The sequence below is a fragment of the Archocentrus centrarchus genome, chromosome 2 (genome assembly GCF_007364275.1).
Source record: "Archocentrus centrarchus isolate MPI-CPG fArcCen1 chromosome 2, fArcCen1, whole genome shotgun sequence".
Lineage (NCBI taxonomy): Eukaryota > Metazoa > Chordata > Actinopteri > Cichliformes > Cichlidae > Archocentrus > Archocentrus centrarchus.
The window spans coordinates 28,033,737-28,053,362 of record NC_044347.1 but is presented as its reverse complement, the minus strand read 5'-3'; the positions used below and the strand labels follow the sequence as shown (position 1 = coordinate 28,053,362).

General features: G+C 39.8%; 1 protein-coding gene across 4 annotated transcripts in view; it reads left to right on the top strand.

Annotated features, from left to right (window-relative positions):
- LOC115795826 (sodium-driven chloride bicarbonate exchanger-like) overlaps positions 1-19,626 on the top strand; it is a 63,766-nt gene that overhangs the window by 14,023 nt on the left and 30,117 nt on the right. For all 4 annotated transcript variants that reach the window (XM_030751963.1, XM_030751946.1, XM_030751939.1 and 1 more), the window contains exon 3: positions 15,665-15,746. In XM_030751963.1, coding sequence (XP_030607823.1) covers positions 15,665-15,746 — 82 coding nt within the window. The remainder of the gene's footprint in view (positions 1-15,664; positions 15,747-19,626) is intronic.

Sequence of the window (19,626 nt, the reverse complement as noted above, 5' to 3'; positions counted from 1 at the left end):
CAGGAAGAAACCTCCAGCAGAACCAGGCTCAGGGAGGGGCAGTCATCTGCCGCGACCGGTTGGGCTGAGGGGAGAGAAAAGACATGCTGTGGAAGAGAGCCAGAGATTAATATCAATTAATGATTAAATGCAGAGTGAAGTACAAACAAAGTAAATAACGTGAATGAAAAGAAACAGTCTATTGTGGGAACCCCCCCAGCAGCCTAGGCCTATAGCAGCATAACTAAGGGATGGTTCAGGGTCACCTGATCCAGCCCTAACTATAAGCTTGATCATAAAGGAAAGTTTTAAGCCCAATCTTAAAAATAGAGAGGGTGTCTGTCTCCCGAATCCAAGCTGGGAGCTGGTTCCACAGAAGAGGTGCCTGAAAGCTGAAGGCTCTGCCTCCCATTCTACTCTTAAGTATCCTAGGAACCACAAGTAAGCCAGCAGTCTGAGAGCGAAGTGCTCTGTTGGGGTGATATGGTACTATGAGGTCTTTGAGATAAGATGGGGCCTGATTATTCAAGACCTTGTATGTGAGGAGAAGAATTTTAAATTCTATTCTAGATTTAACAGGGAGCCAATGAAGAGAAGCCAATATGGGAGAAATCTGCTCTCTCTTTCTAGTCCCTGTCAGGACTCTAGCTGCAGCATTTTGGATCAGCTGAAGGCTTTTCAGGGAGCTTTTAGGACAGCCTGAAAATAATGAATTACAATAGTCCAGCCTAGAAGTAATAAATGCATGAATTAGCTTTTCAGCATCACTCTGAGAAAGGATGTTTCTAATTTTAGAAATATTGCGCAAATGCAAAAAAGCGGTCCTACATATTTGTTTAATATGTGCATTGAAGGACATATCCTGGTCAAAAATGACTCCAAGATTTCTCACAGTGTTACTGGAGGCCAAAGTAATGCCATCCAGAGTAAGTATCTGGTTAGACACCATGTTTCTAAGATTTGTGGGGCCGAGAACAAGAATTTCAGTTTTATGTGAATTTAGAAGCAGGAAATTAGAGGTCATCCAGGCCTTAATATCTTTAAGACATTCCTGCAGTTTAACTAATTGATGTGTGTCATCTGGCTTCATGGATAGGTAAAGCTGAGTATCAATGGAATGAAATAGCAATGAATAGTAGCAATGAAAACGTGGACACAAATTTCAACTCCTGTGACCACAATAGTTTTTCAGATTTCCTCAGTCCATTTTAAATGACCTTTCACCCATAGTTGCTTCAAAGTCCATTTTAAATGACCTTTAGCCAGGAGAAGGCAGTGGCATTTGTTCACATATAGCTTTCTTTGCATGATAAAACTTTGACCTATTTGTGGATGGCATGGTGGTCTGTGTTCACATGCAGTAATTTCTGGAAGTGATCCTGAGTCCATGCAGTGATTTCCATGGTTGGATCATGCTTGTTTTTAATGCAGTGCCGCCTGAGGGTCCAAAGAGATCACAGGTATCAAATATTGATTTTCAGCCTTGTCTCTTGTGTACAGGGATTTCTCTAGATTCACAGAATCTTCTGATATTATGTGCTGTAGATGATGATATTCAAAGTCTTCACAATTTTACACTGAGGGACATTATTCTGAAATTGTTACACAATTTGTAGATACAGTTTTTCACAGAACTAGTGAACCTCTGCCCATCTTTACTTCAGAGAAACTCTGCCTCTCTGAGATGCTCTTTTTATAGCCAATCATGTTTCATGTTTGATAACAGTCCCGACCTGAACACCGTAGTTGCTTGTAATGTGCAACAAGTGAATCACTTAAAGTGTGGATGCAGCTTGAAGCATAATTTATGGTCCCTCAAGGGTGTCTGCATATACATGGAGTGGAGGGGCTTTTTCACCCACTTCAAACGTGCTCCCGTGTAGTCCTCCAAAATCCCAACTGCATGTCCCTGGAAGCGGATGATGTCTACCAAATGCTGATTGGTTGACAAATGGGCTGAAATGAGGGAGGGAGGGATAAATAGAGGAGGCTTTTTTTTTTTATAAGGGTGAACTAAGAAAATGGTGGGGACTGATTGCAGACCTGAGGACTGAGTCCCATGGAGTGCTGGATTTATCCAGTGGAGAGCACGGTGGTTAGCACTGCTGCCTCAAAACAAGAAGGTCTGGATTCAAATCCACCTTGGCAAGGATCTTTCTGTGTGGAGTTTGCATGTTCTCCCTGTGTTTGCGTGGATTTTTTCCGGGTACTCCAGTTTCCTCCCACAGTCATGACATGCAGACATGCAGTTAGTGGGGTTAGGTTAATTGGTTACTGTAAATAACCCATAGGTGTGGATGTGAGTGTGAGGTTGGCAAAGTTGGGAGCATGAAATTTTCCAAAATGTCTTGTATGTTGCTGTCGTTCACAATTGCTTCGACTTTGTTATGATATGACTAATAGTTGACTATGGAATATTGAGTAGTGAGGAAATTTCATAACTGGACTTGTTGCACAGGTTGCTCCTATCACAGTACCACGCTGGAAATCACTGACCTCCTGAGGGCGACCCATTCTTTCACAAATGTTTGTAGAAGCAGTCTGCATGCCGAGGTGCTTGGTTTTATACACCTGTGATTTGGATGGGTGAGTGAATACTTTTGGCAATATCACTATATACAATAAGGCCAGCCACCAAAATATGCTAATCAGTTACAAAACTGGCACTGAGCATCTTCATTAAATCCCACAGCAGCTTTTTAATGCCAAAAGCAGGTTTTGCTGATGTGCAGAGCATTAGCAAATCTGGCGCAAGGACATATTATTGCAGATGACCTCATTAAATATGTATAGAGATTTTCTTTGACTTCAGGGGTGCCACAATACAAAATGCATGCAGGCAATCTAGGTGTCCTTTTTAAAGAGCCAATAGATTTGAAAGGTTTAAGAATTTTAGTCAAATTATTAAAAATAAAAAAGTTCCACAATAAGATTGTATATTTCAGATTGTATATTTTTCTTCTGTCAGATCTGTGATGTACAAAATTGCAGTGTCTGTCAACTTGCTACAATTAGTGGGACTTAAAGATCAGAAGTGTCTAATGCCTCTTTTCTACTGATAGCTACTAAGTTTGACTATTTGGTTTTATCATTTTCTATTACAATTGAGTACCACCTCAATAAGGGTGGGGTCATATAGCAAGGCAGCCAGTGACGTCTTGTGATGTCACTATATGCGATGCAAAGACAAATGGTCGCTCTGGCTAACTCCCTTTGGATTCTGTCAGCTATCAAGCACAAAACCATCTGCACCTCGTTGTTGGACCACGGTGTTGGTTAGTGTGTAGCCATTACCCTCATTGGCGGGTTTCAAAAATGGCAGGTTTGATTCTTGTGACTCATCTAATGACGTCCAATCAGTGCCACGCAGACTGCTGACATCACATTTTTAGTTTGACTCAGCTTACTTGGAACCCAGCCTGAGTAGGTACAAAAAGAGAAGCTGGTACCAGACACCAGCTAATGAAAAACCCTAAAAATTGCATAGAATTGAGTCGAGCAGAGTAGCAGCTGAGTGAAAAACTGCAAAGAAAAAGAAAAAGAAAAAAGAATCAATAAAATGTAAGAGTAATTTGTGCTATGTGCAAATGGTAAATGGACAGAATCTTATATAGTGCTTTTTCAACTCGAGCAAACAGCACGCCTCATTCACCTGGTCATACAGTACAAGCACTTTTTTCTACATCTAAGTGTATTTATTTATTTTTTAGCAGACATTTCTCATGAGTGCATATTATACAGTCTGCTATCAGGTTTAAGAAGCTGCTGTAACAGCCTACTGCTGAAAAAGCTGCTCAGGGCCTCCACAGTCTCATGCAGAAGGTCAGAGGTTTTGTCCATAATAGACATTAGCTTGGCTAATATCCTCCTCTTGTCCACCTCCTCCATGGAGTCTAGGGGACTGACCAGGACAGAGCTGGCCCTCTTCAGTCTGTTGAATTATTTCCTTTCATTTTTTCAGGGTTAGAGGTCAGAGGTGGCTGAGGATGATCATCTCCAGGGTCTCCAACAAATAGGAAGTTAAAATCGCATGTCTGAGATGGTTAGGCTCCTGGGGTCACACATTGCCCTTTTCCACTGACACAGTGCCAGTGCCATGTGCTTGAACCGTTCAACACTTTTTCCACCGTGAACTTACTCGGTGCTCGAGCAAAAAAATCGCTTCCATTCCAGCACCATAAACTAGCTGGTCTGGAACCAAGGAACGTGTGATGCAAGTGAGCTCTGCCATCTTGACGTCAAGTTTTCCACTGCCATTTCACTGCAAGGTGTGTATTACATGAGAAAAGTAATGCTCTTTTTACGGCTGTGAATTGGGTTTGGCCCTAAGGCTGAACTTGCTGCTTAGTATTTCATATCAGATAAAAGGAATTAAAAGCGCGTACCTGTCGTCTTGCTTTGTAATCGCTGTCTGTGACTATCCCTCTGTGCCACACACAGATGTTGAAGTAGATTTTTTGGACAGAAAAATTTATTCTCAGCACAAGAAATAAAGTTTGCAAAAGGGGAGCGTGTTCTGCCATGTTTGTGCCCTTTGGCTTCCATTTCCGGACGAGAAACCGCCCACACCCACAAAGTAAAGAATCAGCTTGCAAAGCAGTGGAAACACATGCTTGTTCTTAAGGGGTTCACCAGCACTGACACGAGCACCATCACCTTGTCAGTGGAAATGTGGTAACAGTCTTTGGCACTGGAACCATACAGGGAATCTTCCACAGGACAGGGACCACCAGACTGAGGTTCAGATTAAACATATGCATGACCACTCCACAGAGCTGACCTGCACAGTTCCTGAGCAGGCCTGTTACTTTTCTGTTCTTGATCTTCTTTATCTCTTTCCTGACCTGATCAGCAGTTAAGGAGTGAGCTGTGGAATAGAGTGGTCACGGTGGGTGTGCGGTAGTGCGATTGGTGACAGGGGGAGTTGAGAAGTATGGAGTAGCCAGCTCAATGTCCTTAGCGCAGTCTTGATCCTTAGCAGTGTGTTCAGGGTTGCACCACCTCTTGTTCATAAACGTCGCTATCTCCAACTTCAGTATGTGGAGGAGTCAGGATCTGGCAGGAAATGTGTTCTTCTGCACAATGTACAGGTCATCTGTGACAGATTTCAGGTTTACATGGTGGAATAGTTTGTCATAAAGCAGCTCTCCTCTGGATGAAGCCGGTTAACCACAATATTTTACTGCATAGAGTAGAACATACTGCAATGGTTTGAATCAATATCTATCTAACAGATTCCAGTTTGTTCATGTAAATGGGGAGTCTACACACAAAAAAGTTAGTCATGGAGTTCCATAGGGTTCTGTGCTGGGACCAGTACTTTTTTACACTACACATGCTTCCATTAGGCAATATTAAAAGAAAACACTGCATAGATTTTCATTGCTATGTAGATGATACCCAGCTTTATTCATCCATAAAGCCAGACTGTTCAAAAACAAAATTTGTCAAACTACTATTACTGAACTCTGACCATTAATAGTAACTTAATAAAATATCTCTGCTATGACTGAAAGAGAGCCATTATCTCTCAGTGAAAGCTGAGATTAGAAATATTTAAACTAGAGACCATTAAAGCAGAGTTTCTCTGCAGATCTCATTAAGCATTTTTGTCCAGTAATGGTTGAATGAATGAAATTATTACAAAAAAGTGCTGTGAGGTTGCTATATTCCATAAGTACATTAGATTTTTACTGAATAATTATTCAAAGAATGTCGCAACTAACTGTAGCAAAACAGTTTTTTATTTAAATAAAAAAAATATATATGTATCACAGGTCCATCAGTAAACTTTGCATACTTTTTCTCCAGATTTTTATCTTCAGTTTCTATCACCAACATTTTGTCCCTGTCAAGTTACACCTGAATAATTTGATTTGAACATCAAATGTAAGATTGGGATTGCAGCTTCATCTAATGAAAATTTAACAGCAGACAAAAATTAAAAATGGCCCAAGCTTTATTCAAATCACTCTTTTCCTCCCTCCTGTTTTTATGTTCAATATCATGGTTGGAATATGAATGCACCGATATGTGTTCATATTCCTCGGTCCACTAGATTAAAATAGATTCTCTGCTCCATTTACCTGTTGCCATGGTGAATACTGTATTGTAGCTCATGCACATCCTTAACTCAAGGTGAACATACTTGGAGATGATGAGCTAAATCTGGTCAAATGTCCTGGAACAGGAAACTCAGAGCTGCCGATCTCAGAGTTAATTTATTTTTCAATTCAGTTTTTTGAGCATTTTTTTTCCTGGAATAGGGCCCTGAGCAGTTTTGGAGTTGTTTACTTTAGTTGTTTATTTTCAGCAGCGTGTTGATGCTCACCATATTTCAATGGAAAAGGATCAGTGTCATGAGGCCATCTGCTGGGGCCTGAATGACGCAGACCTCCAGTAACACTGAGGAATCTTGGCATCATTTATGATCAGGATTTGTTCTTCAGCATGCACATTAAGCAAATATTTTCTATTACATTTTCTATTACAATTGCGTACCACCTCAATATGTGTGGGGTCTTTATAGCAAGGCTTGTGACGTCATTTGTATGCGATACAAAGACAAATGGTTGCTCTGTTTAGCTCCCTCTGGATTCTGTCAGCTACAAAAGCACCTCATCGTTGGACCATAGTGTTGGTTAGTGTGTAGCCATTTCCCTCATTGGCGGGTTTCAAAAATGGCGGTTTCGATTCTTGTGAAGGAGTCACTCTTATTTATACTTTCCTGTTCCAGAACATACAGGAAAAGTTGGTGGTTGGTGGGTGATTACGTAGAATTTGTTTTGCTGCCAGATAATAATTGTAAATAGTAGCAACAACCAACTGGTCGAGTTTTAATGTGCATTTTCTGGGCAACCACTTTGATTGCAATTGCACAGATCATCTCGCCTGGTTGGAGGCAACCTCTATCCAAACAATTACTTTGCAGCTTGTACTGACTGCAATCAATTTCAGATAGATTGGTGGAGGTTTATCCATCTAAAACAGACAGATAGCCAACATGTTACAATCAGTCTGAGTTAGTCTGCACTGTAGTGCAACTTGTCTGTAATGAGTCTCCTTGCAGTAGGGGACTCGACTGAACTACTTTCCAACTATATACCTATATAAAAGCAAGGTTGCAGAGCGCCTATGTCATATTGCAGTTAAGTTGCCATCCCACATCAACTAAGTCACCATTTGCGGAGGAACTTCTGAATTTCTGTTTCAGATCTATGAGGTTCTGGCTGGACTCTAAATGTAAGCATGTAATTTGTGTTTAGTGTGAATTTCTTTGTATGGCGACAGTAACAGATCTACAAAGGTCGACAACAGAACTGATATTTTTGTTGATTTATCACAGATTGCAACAAGATCACAAGTTAATTTCACACAGCTGCAATAATTTGCTATGGGTCTCTGTTTTGTTACTGTTTTCCCTAGTGTGATTGTAGCATTAATGCTTTGCTGTTGCAGACCCTGACCTTGTCCTAGTTGCCCACTTGAGGCACTATAACACAAAATGAACACTTCAATTTTTCTTTCAAATTCAAAGCCCCAGCCTTTTAATACATGTAATACAGAAACTCTTCATTTCTTAATGGAGCATTTATTGTGAATGTATATTCAAGGCATAGCATAGATATCTAGATATTGTAGTAAAGCATAGACAGTCTAGGACAAGACTAACAGAAAGATAAATAAATCACAACACGAGAAACTGAAGTGCAAACATAACCAAATGAGAACATTTTTGGATATCTATGCTTGTGAGGGAAATTTTCTCCTACGCATTGATAGAATGTACTTGAATCATTTGATTGAATCAAAACAGTTGAAGTCCAATGTCAAACCTTCCTCCTGAAAGTTGTGATGCTTGGCTTATTATCATTGCACTATGCACACACACACGAAGACTTCACACTGTGTGACATTAAAACACCCCCTTGTGCTCTCTTTGTGTCCAGGCCTCTTCTCCTGTGTGTTGCTCATTCATCCATGCTGTTTCTTCCCATCCTATCCCACTTTATGCATGTGTGCCATATCATGCTATTTGCAGCATATATAATTAGTGTGTATAAAACTACACAGAAACAAATTAATAACCTGTAAAAGGAAAAATTAAAAAAAAATTAAATGCTACAAAGTTTAGCTATAATATCTCTTCAGGTTAAATTTAGGTGTCTCTTTTCATCATACCATATCTACCCTTCCTCCATCCCCTACAGTGTTGGTCATGTGAGCTCTCCCCGTTCCTCCTGAAGTCTCCATCACTGACCAGTGCATCAACCGAGACCCAGCAGCTTTAATTTTATCCACAGTGCAGGGCCCTCAATCACTGATCCCATGGTCAAAGACAAGGCTTTATCCCGCTGGCAGATTAATCTCAACCCAGATTGGTGAGCTGGGATGCAGCTCTGTGTGCTGGTCTGGGGTCAGTAACATACGCCAGAAATACCGGTGTCTATAAATAGAAGCAGGGACCTGCAGGCAAGAGATTCTGGCTCATCTGTTATATTAAACAGAGTAAAGCTTTGTTTGGGACAGACCTGAAGAGCCACGAAGCTTAGATAAAGCCAAAAGTTATCATTTAATATTACGTGTGGAAAATGAGAAAGTATAGCAAAAAAAATATAGCAATGAAGAGGTTCTGTGTGCAAACCTGTAGTGCTGCTGAATCTCCCAGCCAGCTACTATCTATCAGTAAACCATCCACTTTTTAATAATAAACACTTTAAATTTGCCAGCTGTTGCCTGGCTCTGCTCTTTAGGTCCATCTTTTAGGTCCCTCCAATCTCATTGTACATTCTGTATAATGACAACAAAGGCATTCTATTCTATTCTATTCTATTCTATTGCCAAAACATGACTCCAGACCTGTAACAAACACTCACATCATTTCTGCCACCACTGCCAAGGGGAAAAGGACAGGAAATAGGTTAGTTTATTAGTTTTTCTGTACTTTTAAGCTCCTCAACATACACACACTTTGTCTTGAGTGGACATCTGTGTGTGTAATTGCGCTCACACTAGATGAAGTGCAGTACATGGCGTGTGTGAGAGAAAGAGTTGATTCTGAGCGAATTGGAATGCATAGGCATGAGTAGTGACAAAATGAAGACACTAAAAAAATGTCAGATTATCATTTACCATCTGCCAGGGGAAATCTGGGGAAGGCAGCCTACAGGGGCGTGATGATGAATCCTCATTTGGGCCTGTGTGCATGTCAGTGTTGCTCTGTTAATGTCTATACATACAGTTAGCCCACAGTGGCAGACCTCAGCATCTGTCCACATGCTCCTTGTGTGGGTGAGAGATTGTTGAGCAATCAGTGCTCCATTTTGCAAGTTCAGACATCCATGTCGAGTATGAACCACTTTGTTACTATTTTTCTTATTTTGTGGCTATGACATAAAGTTTGGCCTATGTTTGCAGAAGAGCATCTGCCATTGTAGTAATTATATATATATATATATATATATATATATATATATATATATATATATATATATATATATATATCCTATTTTTACTCTAGTATTACTGAGGCACACACTAGAGTAAAAAGCAGAATGGCTGCCTTGGTGTGACCAGTAAAGAACAGAGGTTGTCAAGCAATCACATTGAATTTTTTGCTGTTCCGGAGTTTAAGGCGTTCCGGTGACCAGCTGGTTGCCCAGAGGTTGAGCATGCAGCACCCTCAATCTCTGGATGACCACTTATGGTCACATGGCAACCTGTCTTGGTCTTGGATGGACTGCAATCACTCTCAGAGTGATGAAGGTCTGCAATTAATCGCCATCTAATTTATAAACACAGATGGATTATCAAGAGATTGTAATTAGATTGAGCAGAACTGAACCGAACTTAACTGTGCTAGTGTGTTAGATTAATATCTGAATATTACAGCAGGTTACAGTTAGTTGAATTAATATGCACTGCCACAGTGTCATGAACACAAGTAGGTCCAGAACTCACTCGCTGGACACAGGGAATAAGGTTTAACAGGTTTATTTACAGAAGTTGAGAAACACAGTAAAAACAGGCAGTTAATGACTGAGCTGGGAGGAGCAGGCTGAGAGACCAGAGGCACAATTCACAGGTAGGTCCACAAGCACACACACATTAGACAGAGTCCTTCATAAATTCAGAGGGTTCCAAACACAGGAGCAGTGTGCACAGAGAACAAGACGGATGCGGCAGGAACAGATCAAAAAATGACACTAGGAGCCAGAACACTTCACAATCTGGCAGCAGCTGAGGCCTAAAGTAGCAGCTGGTGATGGCTGTATGAAGCGCAGGTGAGTTAATCAGCAAACATCTTCCAGGTGTGTCTTGTCAGGAAGGTGGTGAGACATGGAGAGGACCATCTCTGAGACTGGCCAGGAGAGTAAAACACACACACATAAAGACACAGGAGGATAAAGAGAGAAAAGGCAGGCCAGCATGATCTAGCTGTGTCTGTTTGTTTATAAATTTATAAATTATAAATTTACCCCATTTAGATCTGGCCCAGTCTGTGGCTGAGAGTCCCATCTGATATGTGGAGTCTATCGTGGCAAGTCCACCCCTGGCTCTCATACAGCACTATACGTCTAAGCACTATACAATAGAAATGGAGTTGTAACAAATGGTAGCATTTGAGATTTATCACAATTAATTGCAATATTATTGCAAACAGATTATGTGTAAGTGCCAACTTGATCCACTTCAATTAAAAAACAGATTGTAGACTGACTCTGCCTTGATGTTTAATCTAGATTTTATCACATTCTTGATGTTTGAAGACAGCAACTGACTGCAAATAGTCTCAGATCTGGTCCTGTTTTCAGAGAAACCATTTCAAAGGCAGGGAGATTGCAAGGTTGCAATAATTTTGGTTAGTGGTGGCTCTAGTGTGACTGTAGCCTTAGTGGAACTTTCTTTTAGTTACTTTAAGTAGATTTCAGAAATAGTTTTCCATGCTTGTGTGTCAGGGGGTAGAATGGGCCTTCTGCCAGTCGGAGTTTGTAGTTTGATCCCCAGTCTGACTGTCGGAGTATCCTTGGGCAGTATACTGAACCCCAAGTTGCCCCCAATGCGTCCATTGGAGTGTGAGTTAGATAAGGTGCTTAGGTGTAGAAAAAAGCACTTGTATGAATGTGTGTGTGATTGGGTGAATGGGACTTGTAGTATAAAAAAAAAAAGCCTTGAATGCTCAGTTAAGATAGAAAAGTGCTCTAAGTATCAGACCATTTACCATCCATTCTTGTAGGCTACTCCAAAGCTCTTCTTTGGATGTTGGCTGCCTTTTGTTCCATTCTCTGTCGAGATGATCCACGCTGCTTCAATAACATTGAGGTCCGGGGTGGTCAGTCCATGACTGATAGTGTTCCACTGTGTGTTTTTCTATCCAGCTATGCTTTTACTGTATTGGTAGTGTGCTTGGGATCACCGCCATGCTGAAAAATGAAGCTGCTACAAAACAGATGGTGTTACATGGTGGTTCAAAATCGGATGGAATTTTACTGTGCTCATAATTCCATCACTTTTGAGAAGGTCCCTCACACCACTGGTTGAAATGTAGGCCCACAGCATGACAGAGCCTCCACTGGGTTTTGCAGATGATTATAGACACTCACTGTTGTATCGCTCTCTCTTTGCTGGATTCTATTTCTTAAGTACAGGACTTTCAGATACTGATAGATGCTCATCTGCTGTAGATGCTGTAGGCCTTCCATTTTGTCATTTATCTTCCACTTGTCCAGTTTCCTCAAAGCTTTTAAGCACACACCACACACCATGCTAATACATGCTAGGTTTTTGGCTTATTAGCTCTTTGGGAATCACCTTGTTGCTGCAAAAATACCATTTCATGCCAGTCAAACTGTGTTATCAACTAAATAAATTGGACCAAATTATGAGTTTTTACAACAGGCTGTTGCAACAGCTAAAAGATACAATTTAAAATAGATTATTTGCTAAGTTGGCTGTTATGTGTAGGCGCAGCAATGGTTTGTATCTTTATGCTTGAATGAGTCATAGGTCAGCGTTAAGTGGCTTAACAAACAAACAAACAAAACAATTCTCTGAAAATGATTAGGTACAAGAACAGAACTGAAGAAGCAGCCAGTGTCAAAATAAAAACTTTAACAGACCTCCAGAAAGCCTGGAGAACTGTTGCTCAAGCCCACTGTAATGGTCTAAAATGACAAGAATGGTCTTTAAATGAATAATCAATAAATAGTCTTTAAATGAAAAGAAAGTCTGCTCCATTAAAGCAAAAATATAAAGAAGGTAGTTTTGCACAGTACTTTTAGTAAAAAACAGTGAGTTCTGTCTGACTAAAGGCTGCATGTTGATAAATAATTGTATTTTACAAATATAAATGAGTGAGTGTGTCCAAACCTTTGTACCAATCATGCCACTGATAGTTTTTTAATATCATGCGAAGTGTAATAAAGAAACAAAATCAATATGTGATGAGCATCTTTTACCTTTAGAATTTGTAATCAACTCACTTCTATTGACAGACAAATTATAGCTTGTTTTTTTTTTGTTTCAGTGTCCACCCACCTTTACCACTGATTCATTTTGTGTCATGGTTCCCTCGTACACCTGCCCCTACCTGCTGTCTCTTATCTGTTCTTCATTCTTTTGCTCTCGTCTCTGTGTGTGGGTGTGTGTGTTTAACTCTACATGTGTGCTCCAGAGTCAGAGCCTTTCCTTGTTCTCTGCCTTCCCTGCCCAAATACCTGGAGGTTGTTTGATTACCTACCTATTTGCTGTTTGCTAATTACCTGCTGGGTTCGATTCCCCTCAGTCTTTGCCAGTTTTGAAATGGTGATTGTCTTTGTCTTTGGACTTACGTGTCTTTCCTTTGCATAGAAACCTCCGTCTTTGTATAAACCTTTGGAGTGAGATTCAAGGAGGAAAGGAAACCTGTAGAGAAAAATTAAGGTTTTGGATAATCTGCCTGCCCCCCTCGTCCTGGAAGACAGCACCAAACAATGCTAGTGATCTGTTTATAAATTGTGCCTGCAATGAACCTTTTCAGTTTTTATTTCTGTGTCCCATGCTTGTGTCAAGATCTGTCCTAGTTTCATGACAGAATGATCTGAGCATCAAAATAGATGCAGTGGATACGGATCCTCTTTGGAAGTGTCTCTCCAGCCAAGAAGCTTTTCTCAACAAGCACAATCAAGCCCTTTGCCACCTCTTTGACTGACAGGACAAAATCCTCTAACAAATTGCCAACGTAGGAAGTATATTGAGGACTCTTTGTCCATAATCAAAAACTGTACGTATCAGCAAATCCACCAACTTTTGAAATAGTGATGATCTTAGTGAAATCTGTTCTGTGTGTTTGAACTTACCAGTCTTTCCTCTGCAGAGACACTTCTGTCTCTGTGGAAACCCTTTCAAGGACGAAAGGAAACTTGTGGAGAAAACTAAGCTTGGAAGAAACCCTGTTTTTGGATAACCTGCTCCCTGTTTATCACTCGTGCCTGCAATAAACCTGTTCAACTTTTACTTCTGTAAATCCCAATTTCATGACACTTTGACTGTGCTGATGTTCATTTTGGCCATGATGTGTTTGGAATACCATCTCTCCATTCTTTTAACTGCTCATTCACCTTTAGGTCAGGTGGGTGCTTTGGAAGGACAGAGGTTATCAACTCTGCTTGTTTTGACACTATATTTAGCACATTTTCATAATACTGCGACAAACAGCTTTTAACTTGAGATTTCTCTGTTCCATATTTAATTATTTATTGCATCAGAACATTGTGACATTGTGCCGCTTTACAGGTCACAGTGAACTTCATGTCACTAATGATGTGGCAGCTTGTAGATTAATATATGTACATATATTTAAGGCTGCCTTTGATGCTAAATTGCCTCCCAAATGCAAAGTAAAGTTGAAACAGTCATAAAATCAAATCGGTTAAGCTTACCACGTGTCCTCACAGTGAGGTCGTTGCCAGTAAGCACCCAGCCCTCTTGCTGTTTGGATTAAAAGAGGTGGATTTTCGATATTTCTTACCGTGCTTCATAACTACATTTGGATTATTGTTTTTATGCATTTATTTTTTATACATTATTCATAATGTGAAGCATAGAACATTTTGTTCCTAAAAACAAGGCAGCTGACAGGCTGCTGACAGATTTTCTTAATTAGGAGGTTATAATATATCTAAAATCGACTGGTAATAATTATTCCTCCTTTGCACATATAAATGTGAATTTTCAGACTCCTAATGGCAATAAATAACTGTCTTGATCTAAATGATTTACTGGGGAATTTTCATGGTGTTATTTTTAGCCTTGCATTCAGTAATAGTTCTCTCTCTCTCACACACACACGCACACACACACATATATCGATATTCATGGGGTTTTTTTTCAGAAGCAAGGTTATCTAACTCATTAAACGTTCTTCCCTCAACCTTAAACAGAAGTATGTAAAAAGTGCCTTCCTGCATCACATTCTGCAGCAATGTTCTCACCATATAACAGTCAACACAGTGATGAGATATTCTGGAGTTATGGAGGACTCTAACATACCAAAAGTCATACAGGCAGCATTGCTGATGTTTCACAATGTCAGTGATCCTGCGACTGCAATGATGGAGCTAATTATAACCACTGTATGTATTGCTGGGTAGCTTAATATGCAGTCATATATCAGATTTGTTAAATACTGCGTTCAGTTGTCTTAATAATATTGTGTAAAGAGAACCAAAACTGTTTGCTGATACTAATGAACCTCTAATGTAGAGGTGCTGCATATTCAGATGACCTGCATGTTCATAGAGGACATCTAGAAAAAAACACATGAGCAAGGAAAGAGGACTGCCAACACAAAGAAGAATGGAGAGATGAGGAGTCAGAGGTAGAAGCTAAAGTGAGAAGGTGATTGGGGGGGGGGTGTCACCGTGACCACTTTCTGTTCTGCTGTTAGCCAGGAGGTCCTGGTGTTCGGCAAGATCATCCACAGGAAGCTGTCTCCTCTTTCTTGTCTCGAGAGCATCTGTTAAAAACATCATGTTAACGAGCCGGTGTTTCTAGTGAATATTAAAAGCACAGTGAGCACTGTGCAGTCTGTTTTTTATTTGTCAAGGTCAGAGCTATTTATAGCGGGGTGTTACCAGAAAAGCACTACTCTGTGTCCATTATCACCAGGCCTTGTTTCTTCCACTCTACAGTACACACTGAGTGAGTGCACTTGCTCCACTTCCCAAGAAACTGGTCTTGCCAGAGGTGTGGGTGGGTGAGCATTTGCATGATTTAATGCTTACAATCTTGTTAAAGGTGTGACTGAAAAATGGTGTAATCTGGCACTAAGTAGATGACTGTGGCTCTTTCAAAGTGCAATTGGCTGCCTGTTGTTGCCATGGTAACAATGACTGGAAGTTAGCCTTGATGCTGAGTTTCTCTGTGTGTGTGTGAATTTATTTCAAGACACATCCTCCCACTAGGGTGAAAGGAGGGGAGGCAGACAGAGGGGGATGCTCTTATGCAAGAATTTCTTGCATTTAGGGGAAATACGGAGAGAAAAGCACCCTAGATGAATAAGTGACAGGGAAGCAAGTGCTATGTAAACCTGTGAATCTGTGGGAAGATAACATTAACATGTTTGTGCTACACACAAAGTGCTGGTTCTTATGTTTCACATGCTGAGTAATCATCTGGTGTCTGTTCGTGTATGTGTCTCCTGCAGAGAACTGATGAGGAGGCAGTGGTGGACCGCGGCGGCACGCGTTCCATGCTCACCACCAACTTTGAGAAGGAAGAACTAGAAGGTAATCTCCCTCAGTGATGCAGCAGAGGCCAAAATATTCTGTTTATTCCCCAGTGACCCAAAAACTGTTGAAAACTATTTCCCACAAAGCTGCTTAGTAGCATCTTTCATTTTCATGTACGCATTATATAAATGCTCATTTATTTTAAAAATCCATGCCCTGAGCTCAATATTGATGTAATATGTAAACCCTATAACAGAAGATTTGTGTAACATAGCAGTATTAATCATAACAGAGCCTAGTGATACCAGAAAGCCCCAATATAATGTGTGCCCACCTGTCTAAATCATTACAAACAGGTGTTGGATTTTGATGTGAGTGCTGCAGCATCAAAGAGCATGAGCGCTTTTTTCTACACATTTGCTTGCATCAGCGTTTCAGATGCCATAAAAGAGACAGAGATGCAGTTTCTGCACCAAACAGCATCCTGAATAGACAGCAAAGTTCAAACGGTTGCAAAAGGGCTTCCTTTCTGTACGAATGGATTAGCTCTGTTAATTTTTTTGAAAAAAGGCTTTAATAAATACATAGAGAAATATTGATAATTAAGAAAATGTCTTAAAAATACATAAAGATCAGTAGTCCATGACAAACCTAAACCTTTAGTTCAAGAGGATTTGGAACATAATATGATATGGCTAAAAAGTCATCTACTTTATAGTATTAAATAGCCCTATATGGTAATACAAAGACCATTGTTAATAACAGTGAAAGCACTGTTATTCTGCCAAACCCCCAAATCATGATCAGTGAGCTTGTAACTCACCAGTTTTGGTCATACCATTTTTTTCATATATATATTTTAAATTTAATATCTTTATTATTTCAAATTAAATACATGGTGGAGAGAATTATACACACTAACGTGCTAAACCTGCTTCTTGAGATCAATATGGTATCCAAATATGCTCCAGCGCTGTAAATCTTGCCTGGAGAAACTCTCCCTTACTATTGTTATACCTTTACCTATGACCCACAGATGGGTAGAAGTTTTTTTAAACACTGAGTAGTGTGCATCATTAGCAAGATGATCTAAGATGATCTGAGATGATCTAAGCCTGGCAAGATGAGCTGAACTAAAGGTGCTCAATTAAATCAGCCGCATTTCTTTTTGGAAAATAACTCCAAATAACACATGGAATATGAGAAACCCGAGTACAGAAAAACCTACGTGACTACACTAGGATGTTGAGCACTAAAACTCAGCATGCCACACAACTGAATGAATTCAGACTGGGACTGACTGAGCCATTGAGACGTCAACAGAAGAAAAGGAAATTAAAAAAAAAAACATCCTATGACATCAGCAGTAGTTTAGGCCTGGAGGACAAGAGCTATTTTTGTAAAGTCCTTCACTTGTGAGTCTTGTTCATAAACTCTAAAGCTTTCTTGCTGCTCTCCCCTTATGTGTTCCTCAGCTACCTTGGTCTTGTCTGCTCATATGTGAAATTTGCTGCATATACACAGTCATTCTTCTGCTTCTGACATACATAATTTATTCAATGCTGAGAGCAGTTTGCATCTACAACATGTGCTCTGACAGAGAAGATATACTCCAAACTGCAAATCTATTTCGACCTGTCTTAGTTTTCTCACTGTGTGCTCTGAGGCCTCATTGAACCTCTTCTCTGGGTTCCTATCGGTGGAGGGTGTCTGCCCTGAAACGCTCTGATGTCACTGTGCTTAGCAGCGCAGTGATGATTCATCTTTTGTCTGTTCATTGCTTAAATCTGATTAGTACACTGTGATGAGATTAGGCATGTATCCAAGCAAGTGAAAACAATTTAAGGTAATCATTGGGAATTTTATGTGATACTCAGTCAATTAAACCCTGAATGAACAAGTTATGTTATGAACGTTATTATTACTACAGAGGGCCTTTAAAAAAAGTGTTTGATGTATATTCACACTTCAGCTGTACTTTGCAAATATACTAATGAACAATTTTTAAATATATTTTTAATTCACAGTATAATAATTTTAATCCAGCTTGTAGAATAGAACAGAGAAAATAATATATCTTAATATCTTCTACTTTGGAAACAATAAAGTATGCTTAGTATAAAATAAGCTCTAAATTATCTGTGAATGAAACAACCTAAATAATTTTTTTTTATAGTGGTCTGTAAAATGAGTCTCCAGACTTCCTCAAAAGGTGCTTTCACAGCCAGGAACCTCACAGCCCGAGTGTAAAAATGAGAAGGATAAAAAAGGCCAGCTGATCATTCAAAATGCTTAAATTCTGTAAGGCCACAATGTTGATCAAATCAGAGGTTTGGATTTTAGCAAAGTGAGAAGGTCATGCTCCTCATCGCCCACAGGAAATTAGGTCCTTGATTTGCTTGTAGTTTCAAAATGCCAGCGAGAAGTATTTGGTCAGTAAAATAGGCCTGTAAGTTTGTACAAAAGTCATACCGATTGAAGTGCTGCTACTTTTGATGGGTTGATAAAAGCAGTAAAAATTACCATTTGCAATCTTCCTTTGTGCTTTCTGTGTGGTAAGAGAAAGAAAGAATTGAAGATGAAAGTAATTTTCCTCTGACGCACTGCACTTTGTGGCTCCCTAGCATCAAATTTCCTGGGGTACAGATCCATTTGGTGTCACATTATGCTGGACGCTGTGGCGCCTCGTATGGTAGTGAAGGCAGATAAAGAGGACAGAATGTCCAGTAGTATTGTCTGTGTCTGGCCACTGAAGGAAGGAAGCAGCGGTCGGGCAGCACGATCGCAATAAAAGAGGAGAAAGTCAACTCGGATTATCTTCTCACTGACCCTGTGGATGTGCACGTACGTGCACATGGATATTATAAAAAGGCCTTTGTGCTGCATTGTACAGTATCCTTTCACAGCCTCACTTTCATTATCTGTTCTGTTTTTGAAATGAAAGCAACTAATTACAAAAAGATTCTTTGCATTTCAACAAATGCAAAGATGATCAAAGGTCTTTATTCAATCACAGCAGGTAGCAGTTCATTAAATAATGTTTTTGTGGTTCAACAGACTGTGGTATTCATTTCATCATATTACTGGATCGTTCTTGTTTTAAATTTCTGTACAAGCTACAAGCTATGATAACCTTTTTTTTTTTTTTCTTTTTTTTGCTAAACCAGCATTTGTGAGAGTTAAAAATATGTAAATATGCATTCCCTGTTCTTGTAGATTTTGGGGGAAACAAATTACACGTAAAAACACCATCTGCTACACTTTAAACTGGATGTGATTTTCTTCCATTCAGGAAAGAAAGGACAGTAAGTGGAAACAGCCTAATATGATGTGGAATACCATATTTAGCCAATGTATTCATTCAGTTGCTATCCTGTAGCAACCTGTTAACCTGCAGACAGGTTTAGTTAAAAGAATAATCTGAAGTTCTCCATGAAGTTCACAACAACTTCCACAAATGACTGCAAATGAGGTGGATAAAAGATGTTTTCCTATCACTGGCGTACCACAAGGATTGGTCCTTGGTCCCATGTTCTCATCATACATCAGCTCCTTTGGTCCATTCATCTGCATGGATGATTTTTCTCACTATTTCCATGCTAATGATATTCAGCTCTGTCTCCACAGGAGGTATGTACCTGAGGAATATAGCAATATAGATGAAAAGTCAATGTTTCTGCCAGGTTTAGACTATACAGGATGTAGTCTAACAAAACGGTAACAGTGTTAGATTAGGTAATTACAGAATAATGACAGGTTACACAATGGCCCCCAGTTGTTTCCATCACTCATTCACTGTTTGTCAAAGAACTCACAGAACCTATTATGGAAATTGCCTTTTGGTGCCACATCCTGAAAGGAAAGTCTTTTTGTTATAGCAGTGGGATGAATCATGTGTGCAACACTGGCTGCACAATGACTCACAATGTTACAGGGT